This window comes from Apteryx mantelli, chromosome 9 (assembly GCF_036417845.1).
Source record: "Apteryx mantelli isolate bAptMan1 chromosome 9, bAptMan1.hap1, whole genome shotgun sequence".
NCBI lineage: Eukaryota > Metazoa > Chordata > Aves > Apterygiformes > Apterygidae > Apteryx > Apteryx mantelli.
In genome coordinates, this window is record NC_089986.1 from 11531293 (window position 1) to 11546633 (window position 15341).

The window sequence follows — 15341 nt, forward strand, 5'->3', positions numbered from 1 at the left end:
CCCATGCCCATGCGGGACAGTGGGTGCCTGGTGGTGGGTGCCTGGCAGTGGATGCCAGTGCCAGCAGTGGGTGCTGCTGGCAGTGGGTGCCAGTGGTGGGTGCCGGTGGTGGGTGCTGGTGCTGCTGGTGGGTGCTGCTGGTGGTGGGCACTGGTGCCGGCGGACGGTGCTGCCAGCGGAGGATGCTGGTGCCGGCGGCGGGTGCTGCCGGCGGCGGGTGCCGGTGCCGGCGGCGGGCGCGGGCGGCGGAGGCGGAGCGCGGCCGGTCCCTCCCCCGGGCAGTGCCCCGGGCCCGCCCCGCTCGCCCGGGCGGAGCCGCCGGCGGGGCACCGGCACCGGCAGGGCCACGGGCAGCGGCGGCGGCGGCGGCACCATGGCCTCGGAGAGCGCGGCGCAGCGGGCGCTGCAGTATGAGCAGACCCTGGTGAGTGCGGCCGGGCCGGGCCGGACCCGACCCACCGCGGCGCCCAGCCGGCGCGGCAGCCCCGGCGCCGGGCACCCCGGGGCGCCCGGGGGGAGAGGGGCGCTGGGGGGCTGGCACGGCGGGCCCCCCTCCGTGCAAGGTGCCCGCTCAGGGGCAGAGCCGGTGGCCCCGGCGCGCCTGCCCCAGCCCGGCCCCGGCGCCCGGCTCTGCCCCTGCCCCCTCCGCGGCGCCCGGGTCCGGCGCGGGGAGGCAGCAGCCCCCCTCGGTCCCTGCTCGCCCCGTCTGCTGCCGGGAGCAGGGGGCGTCTCGGGGGTGCAGCCGGCCGGGCACCGGGGCAGGGATGCTCGGTGCCACCCAGCAGTGCCGCTCCGCAGCCCCCTGCCGCGGGGGAACCCGGCCGAACCCCCACCCCCTTGGCAGGATTTTGTGCGCACTCACACCCTCGTTCCCCCCCAAGGAAACCCCCAGCACTGCGGGGTGGTCCCTGCCCCCACAGACCCTTGTGGGGGTCTCCCAGCGGTGCCCCTCTCCCCTGCGCCACTCAGGCACCCCTTGCCCCACTGCGCTGCGCCCAGCCCCAGCCCTCTGCCCCAGAGATAGCATATCTTCCCCGCCTTCAACCTTAGCCCCGTGTTTACGACTCCGTCCCGCACGAGGCCTCCCTGCTGCCCGGCACTGCCCAACGCTGGCACGGAGGTACCCGCTGACCCCGGCGGCCTTCTGCCCTCCCTCTGCGTGCCCACGGCCATGCTGCCCCATGGCAGCGCAGGGCGTCTCGGGCCCCTCCGCTGCCCACGGCCCTCCGACATCCTGGGCAAAGGTGCTTTTCCCTGGCCTCAGCTTGGGCCAGTGCCCAGCATGTCTCAGCAAATGGGTACTTTGCCCTGGCAAAGGCCTGCAGACAAGCAGGGCCAGAAAAGGTGGGGAGAGAGGGAGGGAAGGATGCGGGGAAGCGGGGCAGCGAATCGCCACCCGGCAGCCCTGCCCACCGCTGCCCGAGTCTGCAGAGAGCCCGAGCCGGTTGCTCCATCAGGACGCGGCACCCCATGCGTCTTGCCAGCCCGGCACATGGGCGCTGGACAGCTTCGGGGTCCCCGCTGCGCGGGGCACGACCCCTCCCCCCCCGCTGCCACGCTGGGCTGGCGTGGGCACCCTTGGCTTGTCTTTCCAAGTGCCCAAGGCCGTTGCCCAGGGTCCTGCTCGGTGGCCGCCCTGTGCCACCCGAGAGCCTCTCCCCGTGGCTCTGGGAGAGCCACTGGCTGTGAAAGCCCGATTGTGCGCGGCGTCTCCCTGATCTTATCGGGCCTCGAGGCGTCTCCTGGCAGGCACAGCTGAGCCGGGGGCCAGTGCCGGGGCATGAGCAGCAGGATGGGGGCATCATTTGGTGGGAGCCGTGGGGAAGGGGATGCCCCTTTCCCGCTACCCCCAGCCCCGCACTGAACTCCCCACAGTGCTGCATCCACTGGGGGTTGGCACAGAGGGTGGCACAGCCGGGCCCCATGGGGCCAGCAGAGTCTGCAGGCAGGGCAGAGGGGAGAGCACACGCTGCCATCGGGGCCAGCTTCGGGGCAGTCCTGCAGGGTGCAGGCAGACTTTGCCCTCCCTTCCTCCAGTCAGTGCAACACCCACTCTGTGAGCACCCCAGGGTGCCCATCCCCACAGTCTCTGGGCTGCTGAAGGGCTCCTGAGGCCTCCTCGGGCTCAGGCAGCAGGAAGGCTCACCCCACAGTGGGCACAGATGCCAACTGGGGTGAGGTCGGGCACGGGCACCCTTCCCAAAGCCTCACGCCTGGCTCCAGGGAGGTGCCCAGGCACATGCCAGGCAGGAGGGCTGCCCAGCCCTTCCCAGGGAGTTTGCGCCGGCACCAGCTCCTTCCAGCACCTGCCAGGAGTGTTTGGATCCAGCTGGAGCCTGGCATGGGCTGGCTTGAGCCTGCCAGCCCCAGGGGACAGCCCCCGTGCCTCCCTCCCTGCCCCGTGCCCGCGGCTCCCCCGCTGGCGTCAGCCTCCTCTGCCCTCCTGCCCGCGAGAAACCCCCTGGCCGCGGCAGGGCTGCCCAGGGCCCGCACCAGCCCTGCTGGTCCCCGTGCCCCCCTCATGCCAGGCGGCCGTGGCGGGGAGCAAAGGGCCTCCCGGGGGGGAGATTAAGCTTCACAAACTGCCCTTGTTCGCGGTGGAGCCGCTCAGGGCGATTAGAGCCCGGCTAAGACAGGCGGCGTGACACAGATCCCCCCAGCCTCTCTGTCTGCCCGGCGGCTCCCGGCGCCACCAGCCCGTGGGGCTGCCAGGCTGGGGCAGCCTGCTGCCCTCGGCCCCTGCCCTAAGGAGCCCCCCCAGGATCGTGGTTTGGGGGACACGGGTTGGCTGGCACCGGCTGTGCGTCCTCCCTGCATGCCCGCAGCTGGCTCCAAGGGCTGGCGTGGGAACGGGGACCTCGCTCCTCCTCCCTGCTCCGATCGGGGCGGGAAGGGGCACGGGGTGAGTCTGTGGCTCCCACGGACATGGGGACCCATGCCAGGCAAGCTCGGTGCCCCCCCGGCTGCACCCAGCCAGGGGACAGGGTGGCACGGGGACACCACAGTGCCGAATGCCGGTCCTATACGCAGGAGCGTGGGATGGCTTTGGGTGCAGCGGGCGCCGCAGGCTGGCACGGCTTGGGGGGCTGCGGCAGGGGTCGTGCCGGGGCCTGAAATCCCGGCGCCCGCCTGTGCCCGTGTCCCCGGGTGCCCCCTGCCAAGCCTCCCCCCATGCCCGCTCCCTGCCCGCCCGGCACTGTGATTGTTCAGCTGCTTCGCGGCGGAGGCTGGAGTCCCGGGGCTGTTTGTGTTTCAAAAGGCCTTTGTGGAAAAATAACCCGAGCGGGGGGAGGAGGAGGAGGAGGAGGAGGAGGAAGGAGAGAACCCACCGCTGGCCCTCGCCGCGGCCGTGCCGGGGCTGCGGGCACGGCGCCGGGGGCTGCCCAGCCGCGGGGTGGGCCGTCAGCGGGGCGCGGAGGGCAGGCTGCCGGGGGATGCTCTGGGCGTCCTGCCCTCGCTGCCGTGTCCCCTCGCCCTGCGGCGGGCGGGGGTCCCGAGCAGCGGGGCGGCGCTGGCGGCAGGCGCATTGCCCGGCCGTGCACCCGGGCAGGGAGGGGGCGCAGGCGGGCTGGGGCTGTGCCCAGCACCAGTTCGGGCACAGGGGGCTCTGTGTCCCCAACGCCCCCTCGTCGCCCAGCCCGTCCTCTCGCTTTGCCCTGGCAAATGTGGGCAGCGGGCGCTGGGCACGGACAGGGGAATGGGCAGGGCAGGGGGTGGGCGAAGCTCCCCCCAAACCAGGCTTGACCCTTCGTGGCTGCACAGGGGGGACCTGCCTGGGACCCCAAAATGCAGTGGGCCCCGTGCCCAGCACCCTCTGAGCCCCTGGCATGGCTTCGCAAGGGGGGCACGATGCCAGGCTGGGGGGGGAATTAGGCCTGGGGGTCCCCTTCATCCGGGCTCGGGCTGGCTATGAACCGGGCAGGCAGCGAGGACGGAGGGAGGCGGGTGTTTGGCACGGCGACAGCTCTCCTCGGGGTGCGGGGCCGGTTGTTCTTCCAGAGGAAACAAGCTTTGCCCGAAGGGAGCCTTTGAACTCCAGGCCGGGGCAGGCCCCGTGCGGGGCCGGGGTCCTCGCTGGCAGGCGATGCTGAATCCGGCCCCCTGAGGAGGCCTCTGCCCGCCTTGCTCCTTCCCCCCGGCACATATCCGTGGGGTCGAGGGCCCGCCGAGCTGATGCTGGGCAGGAGTTTGGGGGGAAAATCCGTACTGGGAGGGTTAGCAAAGGAAATGAATGTGCCCCCCCGCCTCCAGCCTCCCCTCCCGCCCACAGCTGAGCTCAACCCTGGTATTAGACAGCAGAGAATCCACCTGGCGCCGTCTGGCTGCTTTCTGCTGCTTGCCAAAGCGACCTGGGCTGGAGGCATGGTGGGGAGCAATGCCCCACGCCCGATTCAGTGCCACCGTCACGCTGTCCCCGAGGGCACCATGGGGAGCCCGGCACGTGTCGGTGCAGAGGGGCAGTGCCGGTGGTCCTGCCTTTCACCCGCAGGTGGGCAGGAGCGTGAAAGCGACCCAGGCATCCGGGGCAAGTAGCGCCTTTGGCAGGCAGGGCTGCTTTGCCGGCGTGCCAAGCGCGGTGCCCGCCTGTCGCGCTGCCCCTTCGCTGGGCCGTGCGGGGAGGGCCGCGTTTGCCCCCGGCCCGGGGCTCGGTGGCCACGTGCCGTGGCAGCGCGGCGTGGCGGGTGGGCAGGCCATCGGCATGGGGCTCACGTCGGCCCGACGTGGGAGCCCTGGCAGGTCCCCCCGTGGGCCCTGAAACCTCCCTTTGTGCCCGGCGAACCGCTGGCGCTTGGCATTCAGGTCGTGCCCAGGGGGAGAGCGAGGCGGAAACCAAGCAACCGAGTCCTTGGCAGTGCCCGCCAGCGCAGGACAAATGCCCCCGGCTCCGCGCCCGCCCCGCGCGGGCCCGGCGGCGAGGACGGGCACAAAGAGCTCCCAGGCGGTGCAGGGGGCAGTGCCAGGGCCGCCCCGCTGCCGGGGCCAGGCCTTGTGCTGCTGCCAGGCGGGAGGGACTGAGGAGGAGGGCAAAGCTGCCCCTTGCACGGGGGGGTTGCCAGGGGGTGTCCCCAGGCTGCTGTGCCCCCCACTGCCCTCATGCCTCCCCACTGCTAGCTGAGACCAGCCAGCTCAGTTCACATCAGGTGTGCAGAGCATGTCTCCCACAGGGGATCCCAGCTGCTTTTCTAATGATGCTAAGGGGAGGCGAACCCAGACACCTCCCCACTATGGGTGAAGCAGGGGCACAACCACAATATTAGCCCTCAGAGAATCTCCTAGGCCAGGCTTGCATACTCCTGTAACCGGAGGCTATTCCCCACCCACTGCCAGCCCAGCCCATGTCTGGGACACTTGGGCAGGGCCGGGAACTGGTACCAGCCGGGCAAACACAGCACGCGGGGGAACAATTGCCATCGATCCCCCTGCTGTGTTATCTGCCCAGCCTTTCCCGGCTGGGCATTGAGCCGTACCTCCCCGGACACCTCCCCGGGACACGATGGCCAAGTGCCCCCCCACCTAGCACCCCCCCGGCTTCTTCCTCTGCTTCCCTGGCACTGGGGATGCCTGTTCTGGAGGCTGGGACGCCCGGGTCTGGCATGCCTGGTTGCCCTGCCTCAGTTTCCCCACTTGTGCGTGGGTGCAGGCAGGGCCCTACCCAGCCCGGCACCTCCTCCCCGTCTCAGCTTGGCGCTGGGCCGAGCTAGCGGGCGCTTCCTCCGGGCACAGGTCCGGACTGGGTTGGGACAGGGCATGTGGGCGCTGATGGTCGGGATGGGGGGGTTGCAGCCAGCACAGCGTGTCCCTGCCTACCCTGACGCCCGCGCCCCCTCCTTCTCCTGCCAGATGTATGGGCGCTACACACAGGACTTGGGCACCTTCGCCAAGGACGAGGCGGCCCGGCTGCGGCTGCAGCAGGAGCGCTGGGATGGCGGCGGCACACGGCCCCGGCGCCCCTCGGAGCTGCTCGAGTACAGCCAGGGCCGCTGTGCCCCCTGCCGCGGTAAGGACTGCGGGCGGGACGTGGACCGAGTGCGCACGGCCTCAGGCGGGAGCGGGGCACCGCTGCCCTCCCCGCCACCCGCCGCGGGTAGGGTTTCTCCTGCTGTCATGGGACGCTGGCGCCGAGGACAATGCCACCTGCCCGCCGGGCACCGGGCGCACAATGGCCCAAAATAGCTGGGCACGCTGCAGGGACCGGGGGCCCCGGCCCCTCTGCCGGGGGCCGTGCCGGGGGGGCAGTGCTTGTAGGATTGTGTGTGTAGGTAGCCGTGTGGGGCTGTGTGTACCGCGCGTGTGAGCTTGTGGTTGTGTGTAAGCCCGTGCTTCGGTGGCATGCATGAACGCGCACAGATGTGTGCGTGCACAGCTGCACGGTGTGTGCGCGAGCAGCCCGTGTGCCTGGGTTTGTGAGGTTGTGCACAGCATGTGTGCGGTTGTCTGCACTCCATGTGTGAGTGTGCACGCTGGTGTCTGCGGATGGTTGCTTGTAGCTGCACATCTTGGTGGTGGTGGTGGTGGTGGTGGGGTGACGGTGCTGGGGTGTGGGCTGTGCACAATGTTGCTTGTGTGTGTGCATGCCTGTGGAGGAGGTGTGCAGCTGTGCGTGTCCAGCTGTGAGCGCTTGTGCTTTGCGTGCTCACGCGGAGGCGTGTGGCCGTGCTGTCCCTGCCGGCAATGTCCTGGGGTAGTGTGGGGAGAGGAGAGCCTGTGCCTGTCCCCGGGGCGCCTGGCCCCTCGCTCCGGTCCTGAGCCTGCCTTTGTGCCCGCAGTGTGCGCTGTGCAGTGCCAGCAGTTCCTCATCTCCAAGGTGGGTGAGGACTGGATCTTCCTCATCCTCCTGGGGCTGGTCATGGCACTGGTGAGCTGGGCCATGGACTTTGCCATCGCCACGTGCCTCCAAGGTGAGCGGGCACCGGTGGGCACTGGGACTCCCAAGGATGATGGGGTGGCTTCAGGCATGAGGCACGGGGCCCAGGGAGCAGTGCGAGCAGGGTCCCCGTGCCTGGTGCATGGGGCCATTGCTTGCCCCTTGCCACCCATGACTTGCATCACTCACTGTGCCCACAGCCCAGAAGTGGATGTACGGGGGTCTGGACACCAACGTGCTGCTGCAGTACCTGGCCTGGGTCACCTACCCCACCGTGCTCATCACCTTCTCGGCCGGCTTCACCCAGATCCTCGCACCCCAGGCTGTGGGTAGGACCCTGCTGGCACTGCAGACACCCCTGTGGGTGGCTGAGCTGTCCCGGTGGTGTCCCTGCAGTGGGGGATTCCTGGGGTGTCCTCCTGCACTAGGGGGTTGGGAGTCCTGGGGTTCTTCCAAGGGCTATAGGCTGTTCTTCTAAGGGTATCCCTGGTTCCATGGGGTGGGGCCCCCAGGGCTACGGTTTGGGGGTCATCTGCAGGGCTATGGGGTTGGGGGTCCTCTACGGGGCTATGGGGATGACCCCAGGGGTCCCCCTGGGCTGTAGTGTGGAAAGGTGTCTCTGAGGATCTTGCCGTGGCAGTGTGGGGGTCCCAGGGGTATTCCTGTAGCCGTGCACCAGGGGTTCCCCCATGGCCACGGGTGGTGGCTGCTGGGTCAGGGCTCTCCCCGCGGCGCCAGGCTCGGGGATCCCCGAGATGAAGACCATCCTGCGGGGCGTCGTGCTGAAGGAGTACCTCACCCTCAAGACCTTCGTGGCCAAGGTGATCGGGCTGACGTGTGCCCTGGGCAGCGGCATGCCCCTGGGCAAGGAGGTGAGGGCCAGGCTCGGGGCCAGGGCAGGCAGCGGGGCACGGCGGCGCGGGGACGCCCCGACCTCACAGCCCCGGCACTGTCGCCACAGGGCCCCTTCGTCCACATCGCCAGCATGTGCGCGGCACTGCTCAGCCGCTTCCTCTCCCTCTTCGGCGGCATCTACGAGGTGAGCGGGCGCGGGGCCACTGGGGAGACGGGGGCTCCGGCTGTGCCGCTCGGCAGGGCTGGCAGAGCCCTGGGGGGCAGTGCCCGCTCACCCCCTGCCCCTCCGCCCGCAGAACGAGGCGAGGAACATCGAAATGCTGGCAGCCGCCTGTGCCGTTGGCGTCGGCTGCTGCTTCGCCGCCCCCATTGGAGGTAGGGCAGCCCCCAGTGCCCCCCAGCCCCTGCCCCAGCGGCTGCTGCAGCCCCCCGTGCACATCCTGCCCAGGCACCTGGGCCTCTCTGGAGAAGAAACCAGGTCCTCCCACCTGGAGACCCCCACGGGCACGGCCAGGCAGGAGTAGGGCCCTGCCTGTCCCTCCTCCTTCGAGGCCCTGGGCAGCACCGCTGCAGACGGGGGTGCCCGTGGGGAGGAGGAAGGGAGGAGCAGGCGTCGTCCTCCCCAAGGTGTAACGTCTCGTCTCGTCCTCTCCCCCTGCTGCGCTGCACTCCAGGGAGCTCCCTGCTCCGGCCCCACTGAGCCCTGCCCGTAGGTTGGTGATATGTCTAACTCTTTCCTTGCCCTCTGTGTGCTGAGCTGCCCCGGCTGCCCATCCATCTGTCCATGTGCCTGTGTGTGCTCCACCCTCAACACCATCTGCCTCCTGCCCCTCTGCCGCTGCTCACATCCCTGCACTGCCCTCTTGCTCGTGCCGTCTTCTGCTATCCAGTGCCTGTTGCAGATAGCTGCGGAACTGGCCGTGTGCTTTGCCAAGGAGCCCCGGGAAGCCCTTCACTGCCAGCCAGCGTGCCTGTGGGGCCATCCGGCCCCACGCGGGCCTTGCACGAGCATGGGCACTCCAGGCGGGAAGCATGCCAGGTGCCCGGGGGGCCTGGCTCGGTTTCGCCGCCTCCCTCGTGTCTTTCCCCCTGGTGCCAGGTGTCTTGTTCAGCATCGAGGTCACCTCCACTTTCTTTGCCGTCCGCAACTACTGGCGCGGCTTCTTCGCTGCTACCTTCAGCGCCTTCATCTTCCGTGTCCTCGCAGTCTGGAACAAGGATGAAGGTACCTCCTGCCTGCCCAGGGGGCACCACTGCCCACCCTGCCTGCGCTTGGGGCACCCCTGCCTGCCCTGCCCACCCTGCCTATCCAGGGCTGGCTGCTGCCAGGGCAAGCAGGAGGTGGTGGCTGCTTGGGCCCATGGGCCCAGGGGACCACAGAGGGACTTCTGCCACCCCCGCTGACCCCCACCATGCCCCCCAGAGACAATCACGGCGCTGTTCAAAACCCGCTTCCGCCTCGACTTCCCCTTCGACCTGCAGGAGTTGCCTGCCTTCGCTGTCATCGGGTGAGTGCGGCCATGCACGGGCACCCATCCAACTCCCCTGTGGGATGTCCTGGTGGCCGCGGGGTCCCTGCTCCGGCTGGGCTCCCCTCAGCAGTGGTGGGGCACAACATGGGCGCTCATGCCGGGCCCATGCCCAGGATCGCCAGTGGCTTTGGGGGCGCGCTCTTCGTCTACCTCAACCGCAAGATCGTGCAGTTCATGCGCCGCCAGAAGACCATCAACCGCTTCCTCATGAAGAAGTAGGTGCCCAGCAGCCCCTGGGGAGAGTGACTGTCACCCTGGCATGGTAGGAGCTGGGGGGGTGGCAGGCATTGGGATGCACTGGCGTCATCCCATGTCACCTTTCCAGGCGTCTGCTCTTTCCTGCCCTGGTGACGCTGCTCATCTCCACACTGACCTTCCCGCCCGGCTTCGGACAGTTCATGGCTGGCCAGGTACCCATGGTGCCCTGTGCCCACCGTGCCTGCCATGGGGCCAAAGGGCAGCACACTGGCCCCCCACGTGGGTAGTGTCTGCCCCCGTTCACCCCTGCCCCTTGGCAGCTCACCCAGAAGGACACCCTGGTGACGCTGTTCGACAACCAAACGTGGGCCAAGCAGGGGTTGAGTGAGGAGTTTGAGTACATGGGCATCTTGGAGGCTTGGCGCCACCCTCGCTCCAACGTCTTCGTCACCCTCGTCATCTTCATCCTCATGAAGGTGGGTATCTCCTTGGGGGTACCAGCCCAGGCACTGGTAGATGTCCTCAAATGCCATCAAGGATGTGCTGGCTGGGTGTCCCCAGGTGCCACCAGGGAGACGCTGGCTGGATGCCTCCTCAGAGGAGCCAGGCTGCCCCACAGCACAGTGCTGTGCCCAAGTCCTGCTCCACAGCAGGCAGTTCTGATGCCAGCTGGGGGGGCATGGCTGGAGCTGGCAGGAGGTCCAGGCCAGGGTGCCAACTAATGCATGTCTGTGCCCACCATGCAGTTCTGGATGTCAGCCCTGGCCACCACCATCCCTGTGCCCTGTGGAGCCTTCATGCCCGTCTTTGTCATTGGTGAGAGCCTGCCACCCCAGCATGTTGTCCACCGCTCGGGCATATGGGAGGAGGGATTCTGTCGGCCTTGGCTTCATGGGACACTTCATGGGGCACTGAGCCAGGCACAGGAGGAGTCACCTTCCTCCATGGCGTCCCCTTCCCCTGGCAGCACCCACAGCAAGGAGGGGCACAATGTGGGTGCAGAAGAGGCTGGGTTGGGCACACAGAGAGCCTGATGGGCACCCCACATCCCTGCCCGGCCCCACGGACCCCCTGCCCACTCCAAGCCCTTCTCTTTGGGCAGGGGCAGCCTTCGGGCGCCTGGTGGGTGAGAGCATGGCGGCCTGGTTCCCAGACGGCATCCACACCAACAGCAACACCTACCGCATCGTGCCAGGGGGCTACGCCGTGGTGGGTAAGCACTGTGCCTGTGGGCCGACACGGGAACGCCACATGCCCACCATACTGCTGCTTGCTCAGAGATGCTCCAAAAGAGCCCAGGGGAGTGTTTCTGGGGCTTGTCCAGGGCTGGGGCAGTGTCCCCAGGGACTGGGGTGACCCCCAGGGCCAGGGATGTCCCCAGGAGGTCCCAAAGGCTCGGGTGTCACTGGAGCTAGGGGATCTCACAGGCATGGGGGTGTCCCCAAGGCTTGGGGTTTCCCTGGAGATGGGGGATGTCCCAGGGATGGGAATGTCCCCAGGTGTCCTCAGGGATGTTCCCAAGGTCCCCCAGGGACAGGGTGGGAGGACAGCCCCACGGGCAGGCAGGTGGGGACCTGACGGGCTGCCCCTGTGTTTCTCGGGGATATGCGCGGGCACAGGGGCGGCCGCGCTGTCAGGCGCTGTCACCCACACGGTGTCCACGGCTGTCATCGTCTTCGAGTTGACGGGGCAGATCTCCCACATTCTGCCCGTCATGATCGCTGTGATCCTGGCCAACGCTGTGGCCCAGAGCCTCCAGCCCTCCCTCTATGACAGCATCATCCGCATCAAGAAGCTACCCTATCTCCCCGAGCTGGGCTGGGGACACGAGTGAGTGCCACCCCTAGGCCCTCCCCATGGCATCCCCACCAATGTCCCCAGACCCCTGGCCAGCCCTGATGTGGCACCATTCTAAACCCTGCAGCCGCCGTGCCTTGGTGGGTGGCTTGGCTGTGCCTGTCCATGCTGAGGTCACTATGTCACCCTGGGCAGGAAATACAACGTGCGGGTGGAGGATATCATGGTGCGGGACATCCGCTACATCACCCTCAACTGCAAATACCGAGACCTGCAGCACGTCCTGCACAGCACCAAGTTGAAGAGCCTGGCGCTGGTGGAGTCAGCTGGTGAGACATGGGCATGGGGGCAGTGGGTATGGTTCCACCCCCACCCCAGCGTGGGCTCCTCCAGCATGTGCACAGCTGGGCACAGTGGGGCAGGCAGAGGGTGGCATGGCTGCTTGCTCGAGGTGGGCATGGGGCTCCTTTTCTTGCATGGCCACCGGGGAAACCAAGGCACGGGGTAAGGGGTAGGAACCTAGGCATCCGAGCTGCGTTCCTGCAGCTGGTGGCTTGGTGCCTGGGGTGCACAGTGCACACCCAGGCCCCTCGCTGCTGGCAGAGTCCATGATCCTGCTGGGCTCCATTGAGCGGGCGCAGGTGGTGTCCCTGCTCAGCCACCAGCTCAGCCCTGAGCGACGGCTCCAGGCTCTGCGGGAAAAGGTGCTGGCAGAGCAGCCGGGCACCACCGAGGATGGGCACCGGCTCTCCGACGCAGGTGTGCGCTTCCAGGTGAGGATGCTGGCAGGGCTTGGGCAGCCGGCATGATGCTGCCACCTTTCCCCGGGGTGGGGGCTGGCTGCTGGGGGGTGGCCCAGGGCAGCAGCCGCCCACCTGGCACCATGCCCCATCCCGCAGATCAGCACTGAGGCGTCATCCTTCGCCCCCGTGCGCGGCAGCTCCCGCAAGCCCCTGAAGTCAGCGCTCAAGCGGGTGCCCAGCGGCTTGGCGGAGAGCCCCCCGGGTAAGTCCGGGCCCTGTCCACACCCTGGCCCCCCCTGGACCCCAAGGCATGGTGCCCCATGGGCCTGACACACTCTCTGTGTCCGCAGCGGGCACCACTGACCACACCGGCATCGCTCTCAAGAGCCTCTTCTGTGCCAACACTGCTGCAGAGCCCACCGAGGTGAGGTGCCCCCCCTGCCCATCCCTGCTCATCCCTCCCTGGTCCTGCCTGTCCCTGCCCATCCCTCCTTGGTCCTGCCCGTCCCTGCCCATCCCCACCCATTCCTGCCTGTCTCTGCCCATCCCTGCCCCATCCCTCCCTGGTCCTGCCCATCCCTGCCTGTCCCACCCCATCTCCGCCCATCCCTGCTCATCCCTCCCTGGTCCTGCCTGTCCCCGCCCATCCCTCCTTGGTCCTGCCCATCCCTGCCCGTCCCCACCCATTCCTGCCCGTCCCCACCCATTCCTGCCCATCCCTGCCCATCCCTGCCCATCCCTGCCCATCCCTCCCTGATCCTGCCCATACCTGTCTGTCCCTCCCTGATACTTCCCATTCCTGCCTGTCCATGCCCATCCCTGCCCATCCCTGCCCATCCCTGCCCGTTCCTGCCCATTCCTGCCCATCCCTGCCCGTCCCTGCCCATCCCTGCCCGTCCCTGCCCATCGCTGCCTGCGGGCCCCACTGCCTGCCCCATGCCTGACCTCTGTCTCTCCCTGGCGTGGTGCCAGGCCCAGGGCACCGCCCAGCGCAAGGTCAAACACGTCCGCATTTCCATCTCGGTAAGCTACAGCCAGTCACAGGCTGGGCATAGCTCCTCTCAGCCAATCGGAGCCCAGCCTGGATCCTCTCAGCCAATCAGGGGCCTGGCACAATTCTGCTTGGCCAATCATGTTTGCCTGGTGTGTGCAAGCCAATCTCTGACAGACTCTATTCTGCTCCACCAATCATGGCATAGCCTGTGTCCTCTCAGTCACAAATCTGCTTGGTGAATTGTAACGTGACCCATATCCTGTCAGCCAATCAGGGAACTAGCCCCACATTGATCAGCCAATGACACAGCCTGCGTTCTCTCAACCAATCACAAACTTGGCTTGACTCTGCTTGACCAATCATGACATGGCCTATGTCCACTCAACCAGTCACAGGCCCAGCTCCTCTCAGCCAGTCGTGGACCTGGCCTGCTCCCTGCCCGCACCCTGCCCACACCCTGCCCGCACTCTTTTTGCACCCTGCTCGTACCCTGCCTGCACCCTGTCCACACCCCACCCGCACCCTTCACAAGCCCTGCCTGCACCCTGCCTGCACCCTGCCTGCACCCCACCTGCACCCTACCCATGCCCTGCCTGCACTCTGTCCATGCCCTGACTGTGCTCTGCCCGCACCCTGTCTGCACCCTGCCTGCACCCTGTCTGCACCCTGCCTGCACCCTGGCCACACCTTGCCCATGCCCTGCCTGCACCTTGCCTGCATCCTGCCTGTGCACTGCGTGCACCCTGCCTGCACCCTGCCCACACCCCATCTGTGCCCAGCCTTCACACTGCCCATGCCCTGCCTGTGTCCTGCTTGCATCCACCTGAACCTTGCCAGCTCCCTGCCTGCTCCCTGCCCACTCCATGCCAGCACCCTGCCTGTGCCTAGCATGCCGTCCCACTGCCCTGCCAGGCCTGCTCACCACCACCTCTTTTGCAGGAGGATCTGGAGCTGGGTGACAAGATGACCCCGCTGGAGGTGAGACGGGGGGGCTGGCAGTGCCACTGGGCACCCCCTGCCCTACCGGGCCCCCCAAGGTCCCGATGGGGGCTGAGCATGGAGGGGAAGGAGTACAGTGCCTGGTAGAGTTAGGGGCCTGGGGGGGGGGGGGCGTCCTTCTTGGAGCCCCCCGGCAGAGGAAGGGGGCAGGGGCCAGTGCTGCCTCTGCCTCATCCTGCCCCATGGCCTCTGTCCCCACAGGTGATGGAGTGGGAGGAGCAGCAGCTAGACCAGCCTGTGGACTTCAGCAGTGCCAAGATCGACCCCGCGCCCTTCCAGCTGGTGGAGCACACGTCGCTGCACAAGGTGCACCCACACCGGGCGCCCGTCCCACCCCCCAACCCCCCCCCGCCGGGGCGCGGCCAAGCCCCCGTGCCATGCCCCCAGCCGCTGAGCCCCCTTCCTCTTGCAGACCCACACCGTCTTCTCACTGCTGGGCCTCGACCACGCGTACGTCACCAGCATCGGGCGGCTGGTGGGCATGGTGTCGCTCAAGGAGGTGAGCACGGCGGGCGCGTTGCGGGGAGCGGGCAGAGCCGGGGTGCTATGGTGGCGGGCACCCAGGGTCCCGTGCGGAGCCGTGTGCTCACGGTGCCCGGCGGTGCCCACAGCTGCGCAAGGCCATCGAGGGCTCGCTGACGGCCAAGGGGGTGAAGGTGCGCCCGCCGCTCGCCAGCTTCCGCGACAGCACCACCAGCGCCAGCGAGCCCGACACCACCGACATCCGCCAGCTCTGGGACCGCCACCAGCACCACCCCATGCCCCGCGAGGCCGGCCCCGCTGACGAGGCCTCCCCCGACAAGAGCCAGTGAGCCCAGGACGCCGGCGTGCCCGCTGCCACGCAGCGTGGGGGGGGGGGGGGGGCCAGGGGCTGCCCTCCTGCTGCCTGCCCCGTGCCCACCCACCCCAGGGAATGCTTTCAATCCAGTGCTGGTGAAATGCACCCCGTGCCTGGGGGCTGGCTGTGCCAGGGGTGCCCCCTGCCACCACTGTGCCCACCTCCCTGCCACCCCCCCCCCCCGGGCTTCCCACTTCTCTACCTCTGCCCCCCACCAGCCCGGTGCCCCCCGGCACTGCGAACCCCATGCCTGCGAGCCCCATGCCTGCGAGCCCAGCCTCGGCGCCCCCTTCCCGCAGGGTCCCCCTCAGCGGCATGGGGTGAAGGGGTGTCGGGCTGGGGGTGCCCATGGGGAGGGTGTTTTACACCTCCTGAGCACCTCACCCCTGCCAAAGGGTGTGGGGGGGGTCCCACCTGCATTTCTGCTGTGTGCCCAGGTCCGGGCCCCTCGCCATGTAAATACAGAGATTTTTATATTAATTTAATAAAAGGACTTTATAAATAGAGCCATCAAGCTGGA

General features: G+C 68.2%; 1 protein-coding gene across 5 annotated transcripts; it reads left to right on the forward strand.

The window, feature by feature from the left end:
* Positions 1-335: 335 nt before the first annotated feature.
* CLCN2 (chloride voltage-gated channel 2) lies at positions 336-14828 on the forward strand. 5 transcript variants are annotated; one of them, XM_067301681.1, is made up of 24 exons: positions 336-424; positions 5842-5998; positions 6768-6899; positions 7066-7194; positions 7604-7737; positions 7827-7904; positions 8017-8095; positions 8820-8945; positions 9144-9228; positions 9366-9467; positions 9578-9662; positions 9771-9926; positions 10197-10266; positions 10553-10663; positions 11070-11280; positions 11443-11576; positions 11851-12020; positions 12147-12252; positions 12341-12414; positions 12963-13013; positions 13924-13962; positions 14185-14289; positions 14396-14482; positions 14595-14828. In XM_067301681.1, the coding sequence occupies exons 1-24, from the start codon at positions 374-376 to the stop codon at positions 14793-14795; spliced, it is 2673 nt and encodes an 890-aa protein (XP_067157782.1). In that variant the 5' UTR covers positions 336-373; the 3' UTR covers positions 14796-14828. The 5 variants fall into 5 exon arrangements, with proteins under 5 accessions (XP_067157782.1, XP_067157783.1, XP_067157784.1 ...); XM_067301682.1 differs by having other exon boundaries at positions 9375-9467; XM_067301683.1 differs by lacking the exon at positions 12963-13013.
* The last annotated feature ends 513 nt before the right edge of the window (positions 14829-15341 follow it).

Bases quoted from the DNA above. Each gene is read 5' to 3' on its own strand.
- CLCN2 (XM_067301681.1), top strand. From the start codon at position 374: ATGGCCTCGGAGAGCGCGGCGCAGCGGGCGCTGCAGTATGAGCAGACC. The intron at 5,999-6,767 runs GTAAGGACTGCG...TTGTGCCCGCAG, and splicing joins CCGCTGTGCCCCCTGCCGCG to TGTGCGCTGTGCAGTGCCAG. The intron at 9,468-9,577 runs GTAGGTGCCCAG...TCACCTTTCCAG, and splicing joins AACCGCTTCCTCATGAAGAA to GCGTCTGCTCTTTCCTGCCC.